This window comes from Leptonotus elevatus, chromosome 8 (genome assembly GCF_054856555.1).
Source record: "Leptonotus elevatus isolate MCC_2025b chromosome 8, RoL_Lele_1.0, whole genome shotgun sequence".
NCBI classification, from domain to species: Eukaryota; Metazoa; Chordata; class Actinopteri; order Syngnathiformes; family Syngnathidae; genus Leptonotus; species Leptonotus elevatus.
Window position 1 is genome coordinate 19,731,704 of NC_141246.1, and position 21,099 is coordinate 19,752,802.

At 37.5% G+C, this 21,099-nt stretch overlaps 1 protein-coding gene across 3 annotated transcripts in view; it reads left to right on the forward strand.

The window, feature by feature from the left end:
• The window catches only part of LOC147170157 (neuronal acetylcholine receptor subunit alpha-7-like), a 38,275-nt gene extending 17,897 nt beyond the window's left edge, over positions 1-20,378 (forward strand). For 2 of the 3 annotated variants that reach the window (XM_086082328.1, XM_086082326.1), the window contains exons 4-10: positions 2,520-2,629; positions 6,116-6,195; positions 6,266-6,433; positions 13,902-14,096; positions 15,453-15,539; positions 17,957-18,066; positions 18,184-20,378. In XM_086082328.1, coding sequence (XP_085938454.1) covers positions 2,520-2,629; positions 6,116-6,195; positions 6,266-6,433; positions 13,902-14,096; positions 15,453-15,539; positions 17,957-18,066; positions 18,184-18,777 — 1,344 coding nt within the window. In that variant the 3' untranslated portion in view covers positions 18,778-20,378. The remainder of the gene's footprint in view (positions 1-2,519; positions 2,630-6,115; positions 6,196-6,265; positions 6,434-13,901; positions 14,097-15,452; positions 15,540-17,956; positions 18,067-18,183) is intronic. The other variant, XM_086082327.1, reaches the window with a different exon arrangement.
• The last annotated feature ends 721 nt before the right edge of the window (positions 20,379-21,099 follow it).

The window sequence follows — 21,099 nt, forward strand, 5'->3', positions numbered from 1 at the left end:
TTAATGAAGGTTCAACCCCCGATCTTTCTTTGAGGAGTTTATCTTCTCCTTTTACTGTTTGAATGAGCTTGAATGAATACAAAATGAATATAAAATTTTGATTACAAAAACGTGTTTGCACTCTCTATATTTCATTAACATTCACATATTCGTCGGAGGTCTTTTTAAGGTGCTTCTTATATTTAGTTAATTGTTAATGTGTAATCAGGCAGGTACAACATCCTTGTTATCCCACACACCATTAGACTAGCACATAAAAAATGTCACAGTCTAAATCCAGTTTGTCTGAGTCAGCTGCTGACTGACTCGCATATTATGAATGATTCAGTTATTCGGGAAGCCACCTCCTTAACACGGCATCCAAGCAGGAGTAATGTCTAGAAGGGGCTTTGCAGATGTAGCAGAGGACCCGAGAACTACAAAGAAATAGCTCAAAGACAGAATGACAGCAGACAGATGAGACGACATCTGCACCTTTGAGAATTTGACTGTAGAGGTTCATCAGGCAATGAACATCTGACGTGTAAATGATTGGAATTTAACATGGATTGTAACCGTGGAAGTGACTGAAGAGTGTTTGTTGTGCCTCAAACCCAGATACAGTGGATCATCCATTTATGAACTAACCAGTTTACGCACATCTTTTTCTCCCTTAACTCATTTGCTCCCAAAAACGTATAAATACATTCCATTTTAAATGTTTTAACTGGCCCAAAGACGTATTTATACAATTGTTTTTATGTTTTTTTTTATGCTAGAGCATACAGAAGGCTTTGATGCAGCCTCTAAACTGCAGAGAACGGATGAAACAATGGTTGTAATTACAAAAATAGCCAACAGGTGGCAGCACAGTATAAGAGATCAACCTGGTCCATGTTGTAAACAAGCTCTTTTACTCACATTTTTAAATAGATTTCTGAATAAAGACAACATTTAGCTACATTCTAATTGCTGCAAAACAGATAGAAATATAAAAAAAAATCCTGATGAAAGAAGAGTCTCTAATATTTCTTTTTGTCGGTGCCATGTTTTTATAGCAATAGAACACACAATTCTGTGGGCCTTGCAAAAGCTGTCAAAATCCAGTAAAACAGCCGGTGTTTTAGTGAAAATAGGTGGGAGTGAATCAGTTAACATAATTCTAGACAGAAAATTATCATAGTTCATGTATCATTTTTGGTTCACATTCTGGGTATTGTCGCAGAGGGCTCAGTTGTGCTTTGTCTCGCCTCACTTAAATATAATTGGCTCTGTGCGTCACACATTGCTGTTATCTTCTTTTTCCCCTCATTTATTTATTTTTAGCTCTAAATTGCCCTCCAAAAAAATGACAACTGCTAGTGACAGTGCTACCAGGAACCCAAAGTGTATTACTGTTGAAAAAAGGAGAAAGGATCGCTAATGAGAGTGAAATGATGCTGATAATGCAAACAAATGGCAAGGGTGTTTATGTTTGATAACTTTTTGGGTGAATTGCCACTATAGAAATAAAATAGGGCTGTCAGACGAATTAATCACGACTTCAATAGTTTACTCACGATTAATCATAAATATGTTCTAAATGTACAATAAAATGTACAATAAAATATTTTCCCCTAAGTTTTCATACTCTTGTTAACATAAAAGTGGGAAAAAATTTAACTAATAGAAATATGGCTGCATCTGTTAGTTATGACACAGTCATTTCATAATAATTCATAAAATTGAGTTAATTAAAAATATGCACTGTACTGTAAAAAATGAGTGTGATATTGATTTGTGTTGAGGTAATTTTTGTGCCACTAGATGGCATAATTGCATTTGCAAGACATTGGTGACAGCTAAGTGCATTAATTATTTTCATATTAAGATCTATCGAATTTTTAACATAAAGTAACTTGTGAAATTCCGCACATTTTTTAAATTGTTAAATACAACTTGACCCCACTCTCCACAAATATATGCATTATTATTAAATTTATTTATGCTAAATTTTGACAAGGATGTGTTGCGACTGGAATTCCCCCAGTGCAGGCTTTCCAAGTAAGGGGAGGTCATTCATCGTGTGTTAAAAAAATGAGTGGCGTTAAAGGAAATTTAAATAAATCAAAATTAACACACTAATTTCAACATCCCTAAAATGAAAATGAAAATGAAATCTCATTGAGCAGTTTATTTTGTCAAAATCTACTATTTATTTCTATAAGATGATAAAATATGGGTGGGGGTGGAGAGGGAAACAAGGTTCAAACGTGAGTTATCTACTCGCTGTTGTATTAGCTGTTTTGTTAGCAGGACGAAATGCAACTCGGGATATTTTCCCCATTAAGCCTGCACAAGTCACCGACTGATGCAACCTTGGTTAAAGCTGCTAGACAAGAACAACATTGCATATTATTGTTTACGTCCACTCTAATAGTGTGAAGAAGAAGAAAAAAAGCATCATTGCCAAGACATATCCTATAATCTGTTCCTGACAACAGTCCTCTTACTTGGGAATTCCTTTGTCTTAACATTTTGTTTGTCTCTGTTCCTTCCAGCAGTGGACAGACGCATACCTTACATGGGATGCCGAGAGCTACCCTGGTATTCAGAACCTGAGATTCCCTTCCAATTTGATATGGGTCCCAGATATTCTGCTCTACAACAGGTTGGGATTGTAAACTACACTTTAAATTCACTGTTGTACCTTACCTCTGCAAACTACAATCACAACAAGTATATAAAGGAGCAACCATTGAGGTGAATTCATCTCATTGAGCATCAACGTCACTTCAGATATTCAATATAGGCTTACCGCTAAAGATGTTCTTACTGCATCCTCGTCGTAGGAGATGAAATGGTCTAAGGTATACAGATGACTGTGGTAGTGATATTTTTTCATCTACAAAAGAAGAATAGGGTAAACCGAGGGCAGATTTCAGTTATTATAAGAAGATGCAGTATGTCAAATTTGATTTAAAATAACTACTTTACATGCAGAAATACTCCTCCCAAAACCATGGTAGGTTAATGGAAGACTTCAAGTTGTCCAAAGATGCGGCAGCAGCAAACAAGGAAAGTACATCCAAATGGACACAATGACGTATGATGTTACGGATTACGTCATCACATCCCAATAGTGTCAATTTTTTATTGATATTTCAAAAATACACCGGTAATAATGTATAATATGGAGCAAAATGTCATTTCTACCTGCGCACGTTGACAAAAATATCCCAAAAAATAAAACTCCACCCATGCGCACATTGAGACCGCGCTTTGCGCTGGGCACGAAATAAGGCCCTGAGACCTTGATGACATTTTCATATTGTTTAATCTCTAATGCTCTACTCTGAGATTTTTTGATAAGACATAATTGTTTGCACAGCACATTTGATTCATTGAATACTAAAAACACTAAACAATCTCTTTGTCTCTTGCACAATTATTTTGTAATTGACATTGAAAATGTGATTTGGAAAGCATTTTATCAGGCTCTTACAGGGTTAAGTATGGATACAGATAGACAATGAAGTGTACAGTATACTGTATGTGTCTGAGTCACATTAGGACACATTTAGCTGAAAAAAATGTTAAAGAAACTTAGTGTCGGAATATTTGACATTCGCCGCGTTTCCATTGGTTTTTCGCAAAAATAAAAGCGATATTGTACTATTCCAATAAAGTACAATTTCGACTTGCCGGTGTTTCCATTGAAGAGAGTTTCGCTTCTGAGGCGCAATTCTCGTAATGTCCCGTCTCGCGAGTTCTCGCAGTTCGGTAGGAGGTGCTCATGATGTTTACGGAAGTCGAACGCCCGGAGTTGTTAAGATTACTTTAAAAACGTCTCTCTCCCCTCAGCCTCGATCGGGCGGGTTCGGGCATTTGGTATTGGTGCTGTGTGTGCGCGATTATAACTCGTTTTATGGTGCGGACGGATATAACGGATTTCAACGACGACGTGCTCCGTATGTCGCTTGATTGCTCGTTGCCCACTAGTTCTTCTAGTGAACGTTTTGGACCTCACTAGTTGAACTAGTTCAGTCCAACTGTCTCACTAGTGTAACTAGTGGATATTTGGGGCATCACTAGTTAACCAGTAAAACATTTGTGTGCCACTAGCTCAACATGTAGACTTCAAGAGCCGTTCACTAGTTAACTTGTCAGTGTTTTGTCTTTCACAAGTTAACTAATGGGTGTTTCAGCTCTCACAACCTAACTAGTGCAAGGAAATCATAGGACACATGTCACTAGTGAGAAGAATTCACGTTCGACTAATTAACACGTTGCTGAAAATGAGCGACTTGTCAGAGTTTCTGTGCAACTAGTGTGACAAAGTGCATAGCCAGTGTGGCTAATTGTCCAACTAGTGCTGACAAAGACTGAACTAGTGAGAAACACCACTGTCTGATATTAAGGATATGGAATAAATGCTCAAAGGGCTTGCCATACCGTACTTACTACTTCCTGTACTCTGTGGCCGGACGGGGGTCACATGACTAGAGGGAATGCACAAAAAGTGTTTCTATTACACTTTTGCGAAATACTTCTATTTGGACATTTCTCAAAAACTTTTTTTGCGATATTTGAGAGAAAATCCTGTGTTTCCATTAGCAGCTTGCTTTTGCGCAACTTGCCTTTTGCGCAAAACTGGGGGGAATGGAAACACACCTATTGGTTGGTCTACTGTAAATGGTAAAACTTTTGTCACAGGTTACAACGATATTCAAATGTTTTGAAGGCGCTCCTCTTGATCGTAATGCGTTCTTGTTATTGTCGCGGAATGCAACGTTTGCCATCATTTGTCAAAGGAAGGTGTTTAATTTGGATGCATCACTCGTATTCCGCCCACTTAGACTGTCTCACTGTAAGATATAACCATTAAAACATCACTATTAATAAAGACAGAGGACAACATGCTAGGTGGAAGAATGGAGGTCGATTGATGAGAATTTTACCTTCGGCACAATTCCCGAGATGTGTTTATGTGTGACATAAAGAACAGATTTTAGCTTTCTAAAAGGGGTGTTATCAATCATTAAGCAAGCTATAGCTGCATTCAGAAGAACAAACAAATATTACTTTCAAAATAGGAGCATCCATCTTAACAGCAGAAACAGTGGAAGGTTGTTGTTTTTTTAACAGCGATACATGTGGAAAAGACCTAAGGCACACCTGTATAATAATCATGCTGTATAATCAGCATCTTGATATGCCACACCTGTGAAGTTGGATGGATTATCGACAATGGAGAACTGTTGATTAATAATAAGTATTAATTTTGACAATACATTTTTATTTAGTTTTACAGTCTTTTAACTAAAATTAAATAATATGTTGTCATAATTTTGTCATTTGATTATAATTTTGTTTTAATCCAAATTTAGTTGAATGAAAATAAAGAACAATTTTAGTTGATGTTTTCCTTCAACATATATTTTTCAACTTTTATATAGAAAATTATAACTATTTGTAGCTGAAGTTTAACACGCAATACACATTTAACACAACGGTGTCTTTATTAAACTTTGTTTCAGTGAAATATGTTGAACTGACAACAATATGCCGTCTTAAAACTTAGTTTTCACCTAAATAAAAAAATTGCATAATTGTCTGATATCAATTTTACAGCCGAATGTAAACATGTTTGAACATTAAATAAAGTGCAGTAAACAGTTTCAGTTCTTTACTGCCACCCTCGTTTGATTCCTTCTTTTGATTGATTTGGTGAATTTCCGTCACTGTGTTGTTATTGTTTTAATCATTAACGAAATTGTCAGTCAATAAGTTATCATCATCGTCTCAATGAATGGCTTCTATTTTCATTTTTGTTTCATTTTCCCTCAAAACATTTTTATGACAAAACATTTTCAATGACAAAATTATCACTGATAATATTGTGACCAAGACCTCTCTCCATAATTATGACGTTTGGTTTGGTGAATAATTTTTGATTGTTTTTTAATTGAAGGATATCTTGTTGGCAAACAACTAACAATGTATCACCTGTAAAATTAAAAACACATGTTGTATGACTGCGGATACAAAAAAACCCTTAATCCCTTTAATTGCTTGGTCACGTGCACTTTCATTCATGTGCATACATGTGAATTGTTCACCTGCTGGTTTTATATTCCATCTATTTCCTTTGCAGTGCTGATGAGAGGTTTGATGCAACTTTCCATACAAATGTACTGATCAATGCTTCAGGTTCCTGCCAGTACATCCCGCCAGGTGAGACAATGAAGTTATGCAAATGCATCAGTATACACATTTGATAGTAAACAAGCAAACTTCTACGCAGGCATTTTAAAGAGCACCTGCTACATCGATGTGCGCTGGTTCCCATTCGACGTGCAGAAGTGTGACCTAAAATTTGGCTCGTGGACGCACAACGGCTGGCTGCTAGACCTCCAGATGATGGACGTGGACATCTCCAACTACATACCCAATGGCGAGTGGGATCTTGTTGGTAAGATGATTAAAAAGTTGGGTTTTGTTTCATTTGCAGTTCTTAATTATTTAAGTCAGTACATTCCAATGCAGCAGTCTAAGGCTGCAAATGGACAAACATATAGATAAACAAAAATATGGACTCCAAAAAATGCTGGGTCTGTGGTCTGGTTAGGGGCGCGCATAACATAGGAGCACCAGAAGTTGTTGTTGCTTGGTGCTCATTTTTTTCCATGACCCACCCACCTCGCTATAGATCAGGGGTGGGCACACTCGGTCCTCAAGGGCCGAACTCCTGCAAGTTTTGGATGTTTCCCTTCTCCAACACAGCTGATATATGATCAGCTCATCAGCATCAGCTTGTGTTGGAAAAGGGAAACCTCCAAAACCTGCAGAACTCTGGCCCTCGAGGGCCGAGTTTGCCCACTTCTGCTATAGATGAACTTTAAGACTGACAGCAGCGATCGATCAATCTTTACTCAGAGCAAAATCTAGTGGAAATGCATCTAGTGGAAATACATTCATTCAACTCCCAAAAACGTGAAAACGCATTTTTTTATACATTTTTAATACTTTGTCCTTCACTCCCAAATACGTATTTACATGTTTTGTATGTTGTTGTTTAATGCAAGAGCATACAGAAGACTTTGATGCAGCTTCTGACATGAAGAGGTGGCTTAAAGCAATGGTAGTTATTACAAAGAACGGCCAGCAGGTGACAGCAGAGTATAAGAGATCAACCAGGGCCATGTTGCAACAAGCTCTTTTTGCCAGTGTAATCACCATGAATGTGAATATTGATGAAACGTAGCTATATTATAATGCTAATTGCTGCAAAACGGAAACAAATACAAATATAATTTTTTTCCTGATTAAAGAAGAGACTAATCTTTCTTTTGGTAGGTTCTATGTTTTTATATCAATAGAACACAATATTCTGTGGGTCTGCAAAATCAGTCAAAATGCAGCAAAACAGTTGGGAGCAAAGGGGGTTGCTTCAGTGAAAAGGGCTGGGAGTGAATGAGTTGTTAATTACAGCATACCAAGTCACCTTTGCAAATGATAATTTCTACATATAAATTTGACATCCATTTTCTAATACTCCCACTTACATTAAATTGGTCCTAAAAACTTTTTTTTTAATTAGGAACTTAACTTTGTTCATCTATCAATACCAGCAACGTAGAATGACAGGCAGAGCAATTAAATACTCTACCATCAGATGACAGAACAAACACATTTAACCTGTGTATCCACCTGTTGCCATAGATACCTCAGAATAATAGTTTCATGTTCAACTAACGAGGACCTGATTTGGAGTAAATTGAGATGAAACCACCATTATTTCAGTATACTCTCATTACCTTTTGAGATATTTTTCTTTTTCATGTATTTTTCAAGTTGTCATGGCAACACAAAAACTGATTCTTTTCAATCATTAATCATTTCAAAGACAATTTTACACTGTGCACATTTCCGTCGTACTCACACAGCACATATTATACACACAAAGCAAGCGTACACATCTGGTTGTATAAATGAATGGGCGGCCACGGATGTGTGTGATGACAGCTGGCTCAGTGATGGTTCAATTAATTCAGGCACAGTCAGACATCAAGCTTGCCAAGAGCACACACTGCCCCGGTGCCTCTGAAAACAGCAGTACCATCACAGGCACCACACACACACACACGCGCACACACATGCGCATGAACACACCCATGCAGACCTTCAATCCATCATATTAATAGATGGCCATTAAAGGTTATTTCTCACAAGACATGCAGATTTGAATAAATGAGATGGAAACGCCGCAGATATTTTAAATTTAATCTCTATAATGTTTGTACAAATGTAATCATGTTCAAGTTCAAGCACATTCATCAAAGAGCTTTTGGAATCTTACATGCATATACATACTTGCATAACTGATTTTTTATTTTTTTACAGTTTGGAACAAATAATTCTCATTTAGGCTAAGCCAGGTTGATAAATTTTTACCATTGAATGTTGAACATCCGTTTTTTTTTATCATTCCATGCAGGGGCGTACTCAATCATATTTTTACTGTATCTGAATTGCATTTTTCTTACATTGGTTTTTACAGTTCTGTATTGTAAAAAAAAAAAAATCAGGTTAAAAAAATATTTGCTTGTAAATATCCTTGTGCATTATGTTTCATTTTTGTTCATTTTATTTTTATTCATTAAATAATGAATTCATTTTATAAGGGACAATGCACATTGATGAAAAACACTGGTACAATATTTGCGTAAATGCACTGTCCCTTGACAGGAAACATAAAACATAGACACAACATAAGTAACAAAAAATGCATAAAAGTGCATTGTGCAGTTTGAAAAGGTATATTAAAGCTTTTTCTACGTCATGCATGCTCCACTAATGCCCAGATGAGTATGAGGAGCCCTGACTGTTTTACTCTGACTATCAGCTTTTATCTTCCCTTTATAGTAGAGTGTGCGGACCCTAACACTCCACAGTTTCTTTAGGGAGGGGAAGGGCAGAGTTTTTTGTTTTTTTACCTCATTTGAAGCCATGTCTTCGTTTGTCAACTGCGGCTGTCGCTTTAAGATCGTGCACATACTCGCACAGGCACCATGAACGAGCCTGACAGATTTTGCAGTTATGCTTTGGGCTAGAGGTGACAGTCGTGAGTAAAGAAGTGCCAAATCCTTTAATTCACAACTCTACGTTTAATCAACAGTCTAAAGCCCGTGAGTGCCCGTGGTGATGTGCATTCCATATTTTTAGTAGTGATGGGAAAATGAAGCTTCATGAAGCACTTGTGATATTTTTTGACTCCTCTAGATGGTGCTCTTTGTTTAAATATAAAGGCTAGAGCAAAGGAAATTGATTACATTTCCACTGCATCTTTCAACCAAGAGTGGCATCTAGAGGCGTCACAAAATATTACAAGTGCTTCATGAAGCTTCATTTTCCCATCACTAATTTTTAGTGCTGCAATTTGTACTATTTACAAATAAATAAACGAGGATTAAAATTTGTAAGAAAGCCCAGATATGCCGCTTGGTGATCCGTCAAAATAATAACAATTTTTAAAAAATGTTTGTTCGTTTATTCATTTATTTAATACTTACTATATGTAATTGAGAGCTTTTGTGATAGATTACATATTATGTAGACATGCATTGCTGGACAACAGAGTAAAAATGTGCACCCCTTCGGACGATCATGGTACGGACTACGGATACTTCCGTATATGTATCATGTGACATGATTTGAGGTCTTAACAACTCTAATGAGAACAGTAAGTAAGTCAACTTTATTTATGTTGCCGCTTTTCAAAGACAAACGTCACAAAGTGCTTCACAAAAGAGAAAGAAACAAACAAAAGTCCATGAATAATGATAGGCCTGTTTAAAAAAGAATGTCTTGAGTTGTGTTTTAAAAAACTCCCCAGAGATATCAGACGAGTTTTCACCACTTTAAAAGATCTGTCTCCTCGGGTTTTATCACAGGTGCGAGCAGCCAGTATTGTTTGGATTTAAGCCAGTTTTTCAGATGAGCTTTAAAAGTATGATTCTCTTCTGAGGGATTTTATTCCAGATGTGACACCCCCCCCCCCCCAAAAAAAAATTGTCATCTGAGAAACAAAAGCAAAACTCAGTGAAGAAGGTTGAGAATGCCAAATTACTGAACGACAAGTATTTTTGTTTTTTTTATGTGCAGTTTCGACAAAGCTGAGTATTAGCAGATAATTCGCCATGATGCAGATCAAAATGATAATTTGACATGCAGTCCTCTTTTTCTATCAGACATTGCAATCACTGGTCCAAGGCCTGCTGTTACACAATGCATTACACTAAAGATTAGAGGTTTAGCACGCACACACACATGCACACGCATTCCCCCAACCCCCCACCCACCCCCACACACACACCTTTATGACTTTCACCACTCGAAGGTGATATGGAGTTGTATTTTGGAGTGATGTATTAGACAGATTAGTGGGGCAAAAATGATTATGCTTCCATTATTGTGATCAGCATGGTCTACTTACTGAACTCTGGGTTTTGAGGCAAAATGGATTATGGATTATTAAAGGATTGCAGAAGACATAACAAAATGAAGGTGTTCAAGTTCAGTTAAAGGGAGCACAGCCTCCCACTGGAGTCGTTGAGATTGCAATGTACATTTAAGACTAGAGAAAAAAATGTGGGTGGGAATCTTTGAATGTCTCACGATTCGATTCCGATTTTTGGGCCTGCGATTCGATTCAGAATCGGTTTTCGGTTAGAAACGATTTTTGATGCACATAGTCACGCACATACAAAAAAAAGAAAAAGAGAGAAAAAAAAGAGAGGGAGCAATGATGATGACATGTCGAATTGGTAAGATAACTGAATGAACAATACTGAGCTCTCTCAGGAAAAAAAAGAACAATATTTGATTCAAAAGGATTTGATTGACAATAATTTTTGCTTCAGTTTGTAGATGTGCAAGGAATTGTAATGATCTACTCCAGTCTGACTCGCTAATGCTAATTAGCGCCCAACTGCGGCACTTTTATCACTCAAAAGAACGTCTCCACACTGCAAAAAAACAACTTTTATTGGAATAACTTGATTGTGACTTTTTCCTTCTACTCTCTAATGTGGTTACAACTTAACAGTGTATTAGACCGCATGGAACCACACTGCCCCTAAGTGGCCAAATCGGGTACAACATGAACAGCGCTCCAAATGAAGGCACACTCAAAGGCAAGACTGTATAAAATAATTTAAATAAAATCAATTTTGGGACATTTAAAATCAATTCAGAATCATACTAAATGAGAATCGCGATTCTTATGAGAATCGATTTTTTGGCACACTCCTAGTTCACATACCCTAGTACACAGGTCTCAAACTCCAATCCTCAAGGGCTGCAGTCCTGCATGGTTTTGATGTTTTCCTCCTCCAACACACCTGCATCAAATGATCAGCTGACCAAAAAGCTCTGGCCATCAAGGACGCGGGTTTGAGACTTGTGCCCTAGGGCAGAGGTCACCAATGTGATGCCTGCAGCCATCAGGTAGCCTGTATATTTCACCATTCACCACTAGTTGGCAGATATACGGTTGTGCTTATAAATTTACATAAACCTAGGATATATAAACTTATGCACTCAAATTTTCTGTTCAGACTTTTATGGTTTAGTTTATCTGGAATGTCTTCAATAGTGAGAATTGCAAACAATACTGCCACAGAAAAGACAAAATTTGACATTGGTGGAAATTCCTGCTTTACTGAGTACTGAGTCCATTGATATTTATCATAAGGACTTGGAACTGCTTTATGCTACTTATTTATTTTTTTTAGAAGAAAAAAAAAACTGGAACTGTTACATCAGAGTTGACTGTAAGTCCACAATTTTATATGAATAGAAAGTAACCCATTTTCTAAAGTCTCATCAACAAATTTATCTGGAGTCTTGATTAACGAGCATTTAAGGTGGAAGAGCCATATTCACCTTGTTAAAAATAAAATATCCAAGTCGGGAGGCATTATCTGTGAATTGCAAAGTATATTTAATCAGGACTGAATTAAAACGCTTTATTGTAGCACAATATATCCATATCTTGTGCATTGTAATATCACATGGGGATATCATATCATTTTACAGAATTGCTGTCTAGAGTAACTTTGCTGTTCATTCAGTACCTTTCTTCAAACACCTTAATCACCTATAAATTTTTAACAAATGAATACAGAATCTGCACAGAATTTATGCAGTCCTTCTTCAGACATCTCAGTTTTCTCTACTCTTTAGAGTTTTTATTTTCAGTTCACCAGCAATGTTCATAACCGCAATACAAGATATGCAAATCGGCCGCATCTCCCAATGTGCCACACAGAGCTCTGTCAATGTTCCATAAGTTATAGGAGGGCCAAGCAATGGAACAAATATATTCAAATGTCAGCTCAGTCAACCTCACGTCAATCAATTTTAAATCCAAGCTTAGAACATGCTTGACAAGTCAAACCCAACACACACCCTCTCAATCACATATAGGTTGTAACACAAACACACCTTTTATTTCAAGCTGTATTGATCTTCCTAAAATGTTTTTATTGTACACTATAAATGTATATAAATGCAGATGTATAATGAGGTTAGATCTGTTATGTTTGGGTATGGTGGTGGACGCAAATGCAGAGATGGCAACATAGGTGTGAAAAGAAAAGCGATTTAATTACACAAAAGGCTCACTACTTGGGTAATCAAATAAAACAACAACACAAAACCGTCATAGTCCAAAAACAACATTACAAACAAATACTCGGATATGACTTCACTCAAGACAGCAAACAAACAGCAACGAGGCATGATACGGACAACAAACCAACAAGGACTGAACGAAAGCAGTGAACTAAATACAAACAAACGGACGAAACGAGGCAATTAACACCTGAACAAGACACGTGTGGCTCAGGGAGCTGATTGGATAACACAAGCAGAGGTGAACACAATAACACTTTTCAACTTTAACTTTAAAAAAGGGACACAAGGAAAACCATGGCAACCAAAATCTAACTAAAACCAAATAAACAAAACACAGATCATGATAAGAGTGATCTAATAAACCATATTTGTTTTTTCTTATCTCACCTGCACGATCTCATCTTATGTTACAGTTTTTTGTTTTCTATTTGCATGCATTTAAACAAACAAATAAATAAATGGGAACATTTGAGGAATGCTGAAAAAAACAAACAGTTTGGCCCAGTCCAAGCTTGAGAATAACAAATATTTATATATATTTTAAACAATTAAGAATTTTGGGGTTTCATCATCTGCTGCCGTTAATAATGTCATCAAAAGATTCAGAAAATCTGGAAAAATCTCAAAACTCAGGAACACTTCAGAATATCATTGTCAGTTAACACATTTGCTACTACATCTACAAATCCTTACCCTCATTTTTTTCAGTGCACGCCACCCCAAATAACACAAAAAAATCTGTCAGAGTTTGGCCATTATTTTAAGAGGGTGACAAAATGTTAGTTAAACTCTACCATGCAAAGCAAAAAAGTGAATACTGTATTTGCTGGAAAAAAAAAAAACACATCAGTTTCAACATGGGTTGAAAATGATTTGCTAATCACTGCATTGTTTTACACATCATCACAACTTCATTCGGGTTTGTAATATTATGTCATTAATTGAAATGTGCTTTGTCAAAGTTATAATAAATATAAAATAATAAAAATCCAGACTGGCCCACTGTTGTCATAGATGACTACATGAATATTCCAGTGTACTTTCAAAAATAATTCTGAACCTGCTTGTTTATCTATTTATACAGAATGTACGCATGAACTTTGCGACACATATTGCAAAAAGACATTATTATTGACATCAGTCAATCATAGCAATAACAATATAGTGTACAACTAATAAATCTTCAAAACCTGTAATGAACCCAGACCTCTGGTACCTCTTTACTTGCCATGAACTTGTAGGTGTGCCAGCCAAGCGGAATGAGCTCTACTACGACTGCTGCAAAGAACCGTACCCTGATGTGACATTCACTGTCACCATGCGCCGTAGGACACTTTACTACGGTCTCAACCTGCTCATCCCCTGCGTGCTCATCTCTGGTCTGGCCCTGCTGGTCTTCCTGCTCCCTGCAGACTCCGGAGAGAAGATCTCACTGGGTAACACAAACCGATGATCGTAGTCCATCATGACTTGGTGCAGTTGCTAACCAATGTTTTCTCTTGTACTAGTAATATTTCCCAAACATTTCACACCAAGTACAGCCTTAAAAAAAAAAATTGGCTCTCCAAGTACTACCACTGTGACCAATGTTCAAATATAGCAGCACAGTAGGCCCAGATGTTGGTGAAAAAATTAGGCAGGTTTTATTCCTAAATACAGTGGACCCCTCGCTCTTCATGGGGGTGCAGGTAGCCTGCTAACAGCAAAAATCAACGTATAATTGATGCCCATTGTTAATGGGGGAGGGGGGGGGGGGTAATTCTTGAAAAAATGGGGACAAACCATCAATAAGCATTTTTCACAAATAATAAAAATAAAAATAAATGGACTCCAATTTTATTTAAAAAAAATTGCACAAGAAGAAGAAGAAGAAGAAGAAGAAGATTTTGATTTTGAAAAAATGACATTTATTTACATTCTTTTCATAACACACAGCTCGGCAAGAGCAATTAAATAAATAGAAGAAGAACAAGAAGAAGAAGAACAAGAACAAGAACAAGAACAACAACATTCAATGAGGACTTTAGGTGACTTTTGATACCGGGTCCTTCCTCACCCTCCCTATTCACTGCAATTTGGCCCCATCAGACTTCTTTTTTTCCCCACGTCAGTTAAATGTGACATGTTCTTCAAAGATAATCTCTCCAATGATAGACGATTCAATATGTATCTGGATTCCCCAAGACGACATGTCAAATAGCTGCTCTCTGAGAGTTCTAAAGGTCCAACATGTGTCACCTGCCACTGTGGCTCAGAGAGACTGAAATTTGAATGGACAAAAAAAACAATACAACATCAACATACAGTACTAGAAGCAGAAAATAAAAGAAAATAGACTGCTGGGATTAAAAAAATACAAAGGTCTTGCTGACCCTAATTGCTAGTGATGGGAAAATGAAGCTTCATGAAGCACTTGTGATATTTTTTTACTCCTCTAGATGGCACTCTTGGTTGAAAGATGCAGTGGAAATGTAATCAATTTCCTTTGCACTGGACTTTATATTTAAACCAAGAGCCCCATCTAGGGGAGTCAAAAATATCACAAGTGCTTCATTTTCCCATCACTACTGATTGCACACCACTGGTACATATGCTGTTAGTGATAGTACAGCAATGTTAAATTTTTTTCTTAATTATTAATTATTTGAAATGCAGATAGTTTTAAAAATGCCACTTAATAATTGTCTTGTGGGCAACCACTCCAAAATAAATGTGCAATTCTTGTCTCTCATTTTGAAATCTGTCAGTTATCAAGATCACAGTGAGATGCTCTGTGATCTCCTCTTTTCCAGGCATCACCGTGCTTCTGTCTCTAACCGTGTTCATGTTACTGGTGGCAGAGATCATGCCTGCTACATCAGACTCTGTTCCTCTGATTGGTAAGTTTGTTTGTCTAATACTATTATCTTTAGCAAGTCAATATGCTGAATTAAAATGTTTGTTGAAGAGTTATGCATAGATCTTGTCTGAATAGTTGATCGTAGGTGTGTCAACATATTTTAACCACTTTTATCCTCTCTGATTTTCAATGTCCACAACACACCAAAATGATCATTTATGTTTGGGAAATACTTGTTTTTTCCATGTCTGTTTCAACAACATGAACTACTGTAGATGCTAAATGTTTAATTTCCCCTCCAGAGAGTTCGTGTCATGTCATATTTACAAGGAGGGTTCCTTGCTGCTGCTAAAATGTCCCAGAACATTTGCTGTAGGCTTGTCACTGTGGAAACATTTATGACAACTGAAAGTAACATCTGTGGTGATTTAAATTCTTTATGAAGTCACAACAAATTCACCAGAGGAAGGATGTCAAGCAAATAAGCTATTACAAACAATGTTGTTGCAAAAGCAACTACCCCAGTGGCAAACTTGTAATGATATTTGTGCCAATGTAAGTTAGATGCCTAAATCATGCGCACGACATATATTGGGGGAAATTATTGTTGGAAACCTACTGAATTTGCAAAATGTTCACTTACTATTACTGATTGCGCAAAAAAATTAAACGCTCTATATTCGTAGACAGCACAGCTGCGCTTGAGCGCAAAAACTGCCGCATCTTGATTTGCAGGTGTTGGTTTGGTTGATCTCTCTCGACTTACCAACGGTGGGTCCTTTGACATGCACCTGACCATTTTTCGGCTGAACTTTACTCCTTTTTGAACCATATCGAAGTTGCGCCACAGGTATTCTATCGTGATTTTGGTGAATTTGATCGAGGTGCAGGCAAACACTGCATTGAACCTTCTGAATAATTGTAGAAATGCAGAAAATATATTCTTGTTATTATTATATTTATTATTATTTTTAAATACACCCCGGCCACGGCATCGTTATAAGGGAGGTATGCCGGGGGTATGCCATGATGGGCACACTTCACAGATCTGTGATCTTCCTAGCCAACTTTATATCATCCGCCGTGGAGGTTCCTTATAAAGTTCCTTTGTCTTTGAGCCATCGGTTTCTTCTTCCGCCATGTCAAGGAATTTTAAAGGGAAGGACCGGAGCCACTTTGATTGCCAGCGACTCAGGTTGGCTGTGTTCACGCCCACAACGGCGCAAAACTTTTTCTAGCTCTCCTCCACATAGATTTCGACAGGTCGTCGCGCTAGAATTCCGCTGGGCGTGAAAATAGAGCCCTAATGCTGTAATTTTAATGGTTTTCTATTGATTATGGAAAGAGACAGAATATCAGAAAAAAATGCACAGTTGCACACTATAAAAGTTAGAAAATGTGCATTGCATTGAATGAAATAAGTATGGTATTTGATCCTCAAGCAAATCATGCATTTTCATTCGGTGGAGAAAACCTTGTAATCACCAGGTTTGCACAGAGCTAAGGAGGACTGCTGGCGTATTTTCAGAAGCTTAAAAATCCTTAACATTTCTTGGGTACCGCTTAGAAACTAGCTACCTGCACAGACTTTGATTGTGTTGTGGTCTGAAGACTGACAAGGCCACTCCATAGTGACCTTTGCTTTCTGCTGAAGCCACTCATTTGATGCTCTGGCAGTATGTTTTGGGTCATTGTCATGATGGAAGAAGCATCCACAACCTCTCTTCAGTGTTTCCGCTAATGAAAGGTCTTAATTCATGATTTTAATGGCTCACCCTGTAACCTTTGCAACCCAGAACACAATGCTTCCACAGTCATGCTTGACTGTGGCAGGGTTGGATATTTACAGTCTTGGCCATTTGCATTCACAACAACAGTTTAATAGTAGTGATGGGAAAATGAAGCTTCATGAAGCACTTGTGATATTTTTTGACTCCACTAGATGGTGCTCTTGGTTTAAATATAAAGGCTAGTGCAAAGGAAATTTATTACATTTCCACTGCATCTTTCAACCAAGAGTGCCATCTAGAGGAGTCAAAAAATATCACAAGTGCTTCATGAAGCTTCATTTTCCCATCACTATTTAATAGTAAATATCACCATTTTGTTGCTCATTGGAGAGAAAAAAAATCCATTATCACTTCCCCTACTATAAGAGCAGCTGACATCTTAATGCAGAGGTGGGCATCGAGGGCCGGAGTCCTGCAAGTTTTTTTAAAGCCTCCATTTTATTTTGACATGAAAATTTATTTTTTTGGTTGGATAACTTCCGAATGGACACCAAGTAACTACATAACAATGGATGAAATACAGGTATATTGCATTTGTTTAATAATGTGTGAATTAAGTCATTTCATATCTCTGACAGACTGCCTCTGATCATGTTGATAAATCTTAAGGCTTTTAATATCAACTCTATATATTCACCTATGTTGTGTTCTGTTTCATCTTTTTCAGCTCAGTACTTTGCCAGCACAATGATGATTGTTGGCTTATCAGTGGTGGTGACAGTTCTGGTTCTCCAGTTCCACCACCATGACCCCCAAGGAGGGACGATGCCTAAATGGGTAGGTGGAGATTGATTGATCACACCACACACAAAGATGTCAGCATCTGACCTTAATATGTGTGTACCCTGTTATTGTTTTTTTCATGTTTATGCTTTTCTACTTGTCTGCATCTAGGTTCGAGTCATTCTTCTCAACTGGTGTGCTTGGTTCCTACGCATGAAGAAGCCTGGAGAGGAACGAAAAACAAGTGGTCAGTCTGGCATTTGCTCAACCTACAGGTATCCCCACCCCCCTCCTCACCACACCAGCACCAACAGCATTCAGATGAGCACCATACCCGGCCAGGCCTCCACCCAGTCAACTAACACGAATGGGAACATTCACCTGTACCTGGGATATCATTCCATGGGAACAGACAACCCGTCTTACCCACCGAGCACTGATCCCAGTGCGCTGATGTGCGGTAGCGGCGGCGACAGACACCCCACTGGTTCGACCCCGGGTGACATCCACTCGGAGCAAACACGGACTTTGCTGCTGGAGCAGCTCCCGGAAATGTCTCGGATCCTGGAGGAAGTGCAGTATATCGCCCGGCGCTTCCGAGAGCAGGATGAGGGCCAGGCCATCTGCAGCGAGTGGAAGTTTGCAGCGGCGGTGGTGGATCGCTTATGCCTGGTGGCCTTTTCGCTCTTCTCCATCATCTGCACCTTCACCATCCTCATGTCGGCTCCCAATTTCATCGAGGCGGTGTCCAAGGACTTCACATGAAGCGGATCATTACGCTATGAAGAGAAAAAAAGTGGAAAAACTCAAATACATTCAAATATTGCTCCCCTCCATGCTTCCAACTCCTGGGGACCTACAAAACTTACAAGAGTCGCTTGTATACTACAATTCAGACCCTTTATCTGTTTACAAGTGTGGTTTTTTTTTACAGTCATGTAGAAAGTTAAAAGATCCCAATCTTGCTTTTTCTTAATTTATTTAACCCCGTTAATACAGAATTTTATTGCCACCATGGTACCTTCTCACTTGTAAGAATACTCTGGTCATTTCTTGTTTTCTAATACCGTATTAGAATATATCCAGATCTTAATTTTTTCCACATGTAAAAATGACATACTTTGGGTTTTTTTGGTTTTACATTTTTGTATCTAAAAGGTTTTGATTAATACAATATTTTTGTTGTGGTGTGCAATACATTTTGTGACAATTTCTCAGATTATTATTATTATCATCATCATCATCATCAGACAACAGAGGAAAAACACAATACAAAATGTAAAAAAAAAAAGTATGACAATTTTTGGCAATTACCAAGCGCCAGGCTATGTTTAATTATGCAGCCATGTCCTATTCACTTTTGCACTCATCCATACTGGTGTTTATTTTATGTCGCATTCTCGACTGCTCTTATTCCCTCATTAAGAGGTTCTCTACGCAAGAATGTGAATAGCCGCAGCTCCTTTAACACAGTTTGTCTCCATGCTTATAGTCAGGTGCACAATTTGTTAATCAGTCACACTTGTTTTAATATTCATGTTCCTATTTAATGTGTCACTGGTAGTAGTGAAAACAAGAATGCATTGAAAAGGCAATATTTGCTCCTTTGAGTTTTTTTTAATTATTATTATATTCATGGGATATTTGTTGGCCCAATACAGCTGATGAGTGATTATAATATTTCACACCATGACCATTTCTAGCTCTTTTTTTTTTTTTTTCGTTATATTTTAACAACAAAAACACCCCTAAACTCCCACCTCTCCCATACTGGGACCTGTAGCGTGCTAACCCCAGTTAGCTAACCTTGTCTTTCAGTGATATACAGTTGTGGTGTAAGTACCTGACTCAAACCAGGACACGTAGGCACATATTTTTCATTCTACAAACACGGCAGGTCAAGTTGATGCCAAATAGTTGAACTTTTGTTTCATCTGACCACAATGCTTTCTGTCAAGTCTTCTTCGAATCCCGTAGAATCCGTTGGCAATCTTAAAGTGGACTTATACATGTGGATCTTGAGTTTGGGGACCTTGTAGGCACTTTTGAGTTTGATGGCGAAATTCTTGCCTTCAATTTTGAGGCAGTTCCAATTACCTTTTTCATGGTCATCCTGTCTTTACTGAGGCAATATCTTGCACAGTGCACAATGCAGGGCAATTGATGTGTCCTCCATGGTGGTAAAAAGTGAGAAAAGTTACAAATTCAGCAAGGTTTAAATAATGATCTCCCCTTTTGTCAAAGAGGAAAAAAGACAGTGATTCAAGTAACAACACAGCCACTGGCGGGGACACGAGTGATGGATTTTGGTTAGAGTGTTTTACTTTGTGGTCTGTGTCTCTCTGCTCACTGTGAAATAATTTCATTTGAAAGACACATATAAATGCTCATTGTGTCTGGGAAAAATAAAGAACAAATGTGCAAACTTTTGGCATTTTATTGACTACAGTACATTCACTACAGGACGTCAGCGTTCATCTTTTTACCACCTTGAAACTCGTCAGTTATGGGGTCAAATTTAAGTTGATTTTACTGATTAAAGCAGGCAAAGCACTTTTTGTTCCATGGTAATTTGAATATGGGTAATATAGCTTATGTTGAGTTGATATTATTATTATTAATTTACCATTAATACTTTATTTAATTTTTGTTACACTACTTGATTTGACTTTCATTTGACATTTGGATCCTGAGCTGAAAGAGTTCTTATTCTGAACCCCTTCAGACCCATAGATGGTCCCAGTGGACATGACATATTTGCGTATCTAAACCAATAAAATGCATAATTTGGATAATGTCAACACTTCTGGTTCATGATTAGATCTTAACTAACCAATCACAAGTTGATTTGCATGATGTTCATGCTAAAAATGTTATATATAAGCTTGGTAAGTTTACAACAGGTTACAGCCATATTATCCTGGCGTCCACTATAATAACTAAAATCATGATATATTCTGTGCCATCTCATAGTATACAAATATGTTAAATGCCATGTGTTTGTGATATTATGTATTTATTTTTATTATTATTATTATTATTTTTTTTTTTTTTCTGGAGAGCTCAGTACTGTTCATTCGGTAATTT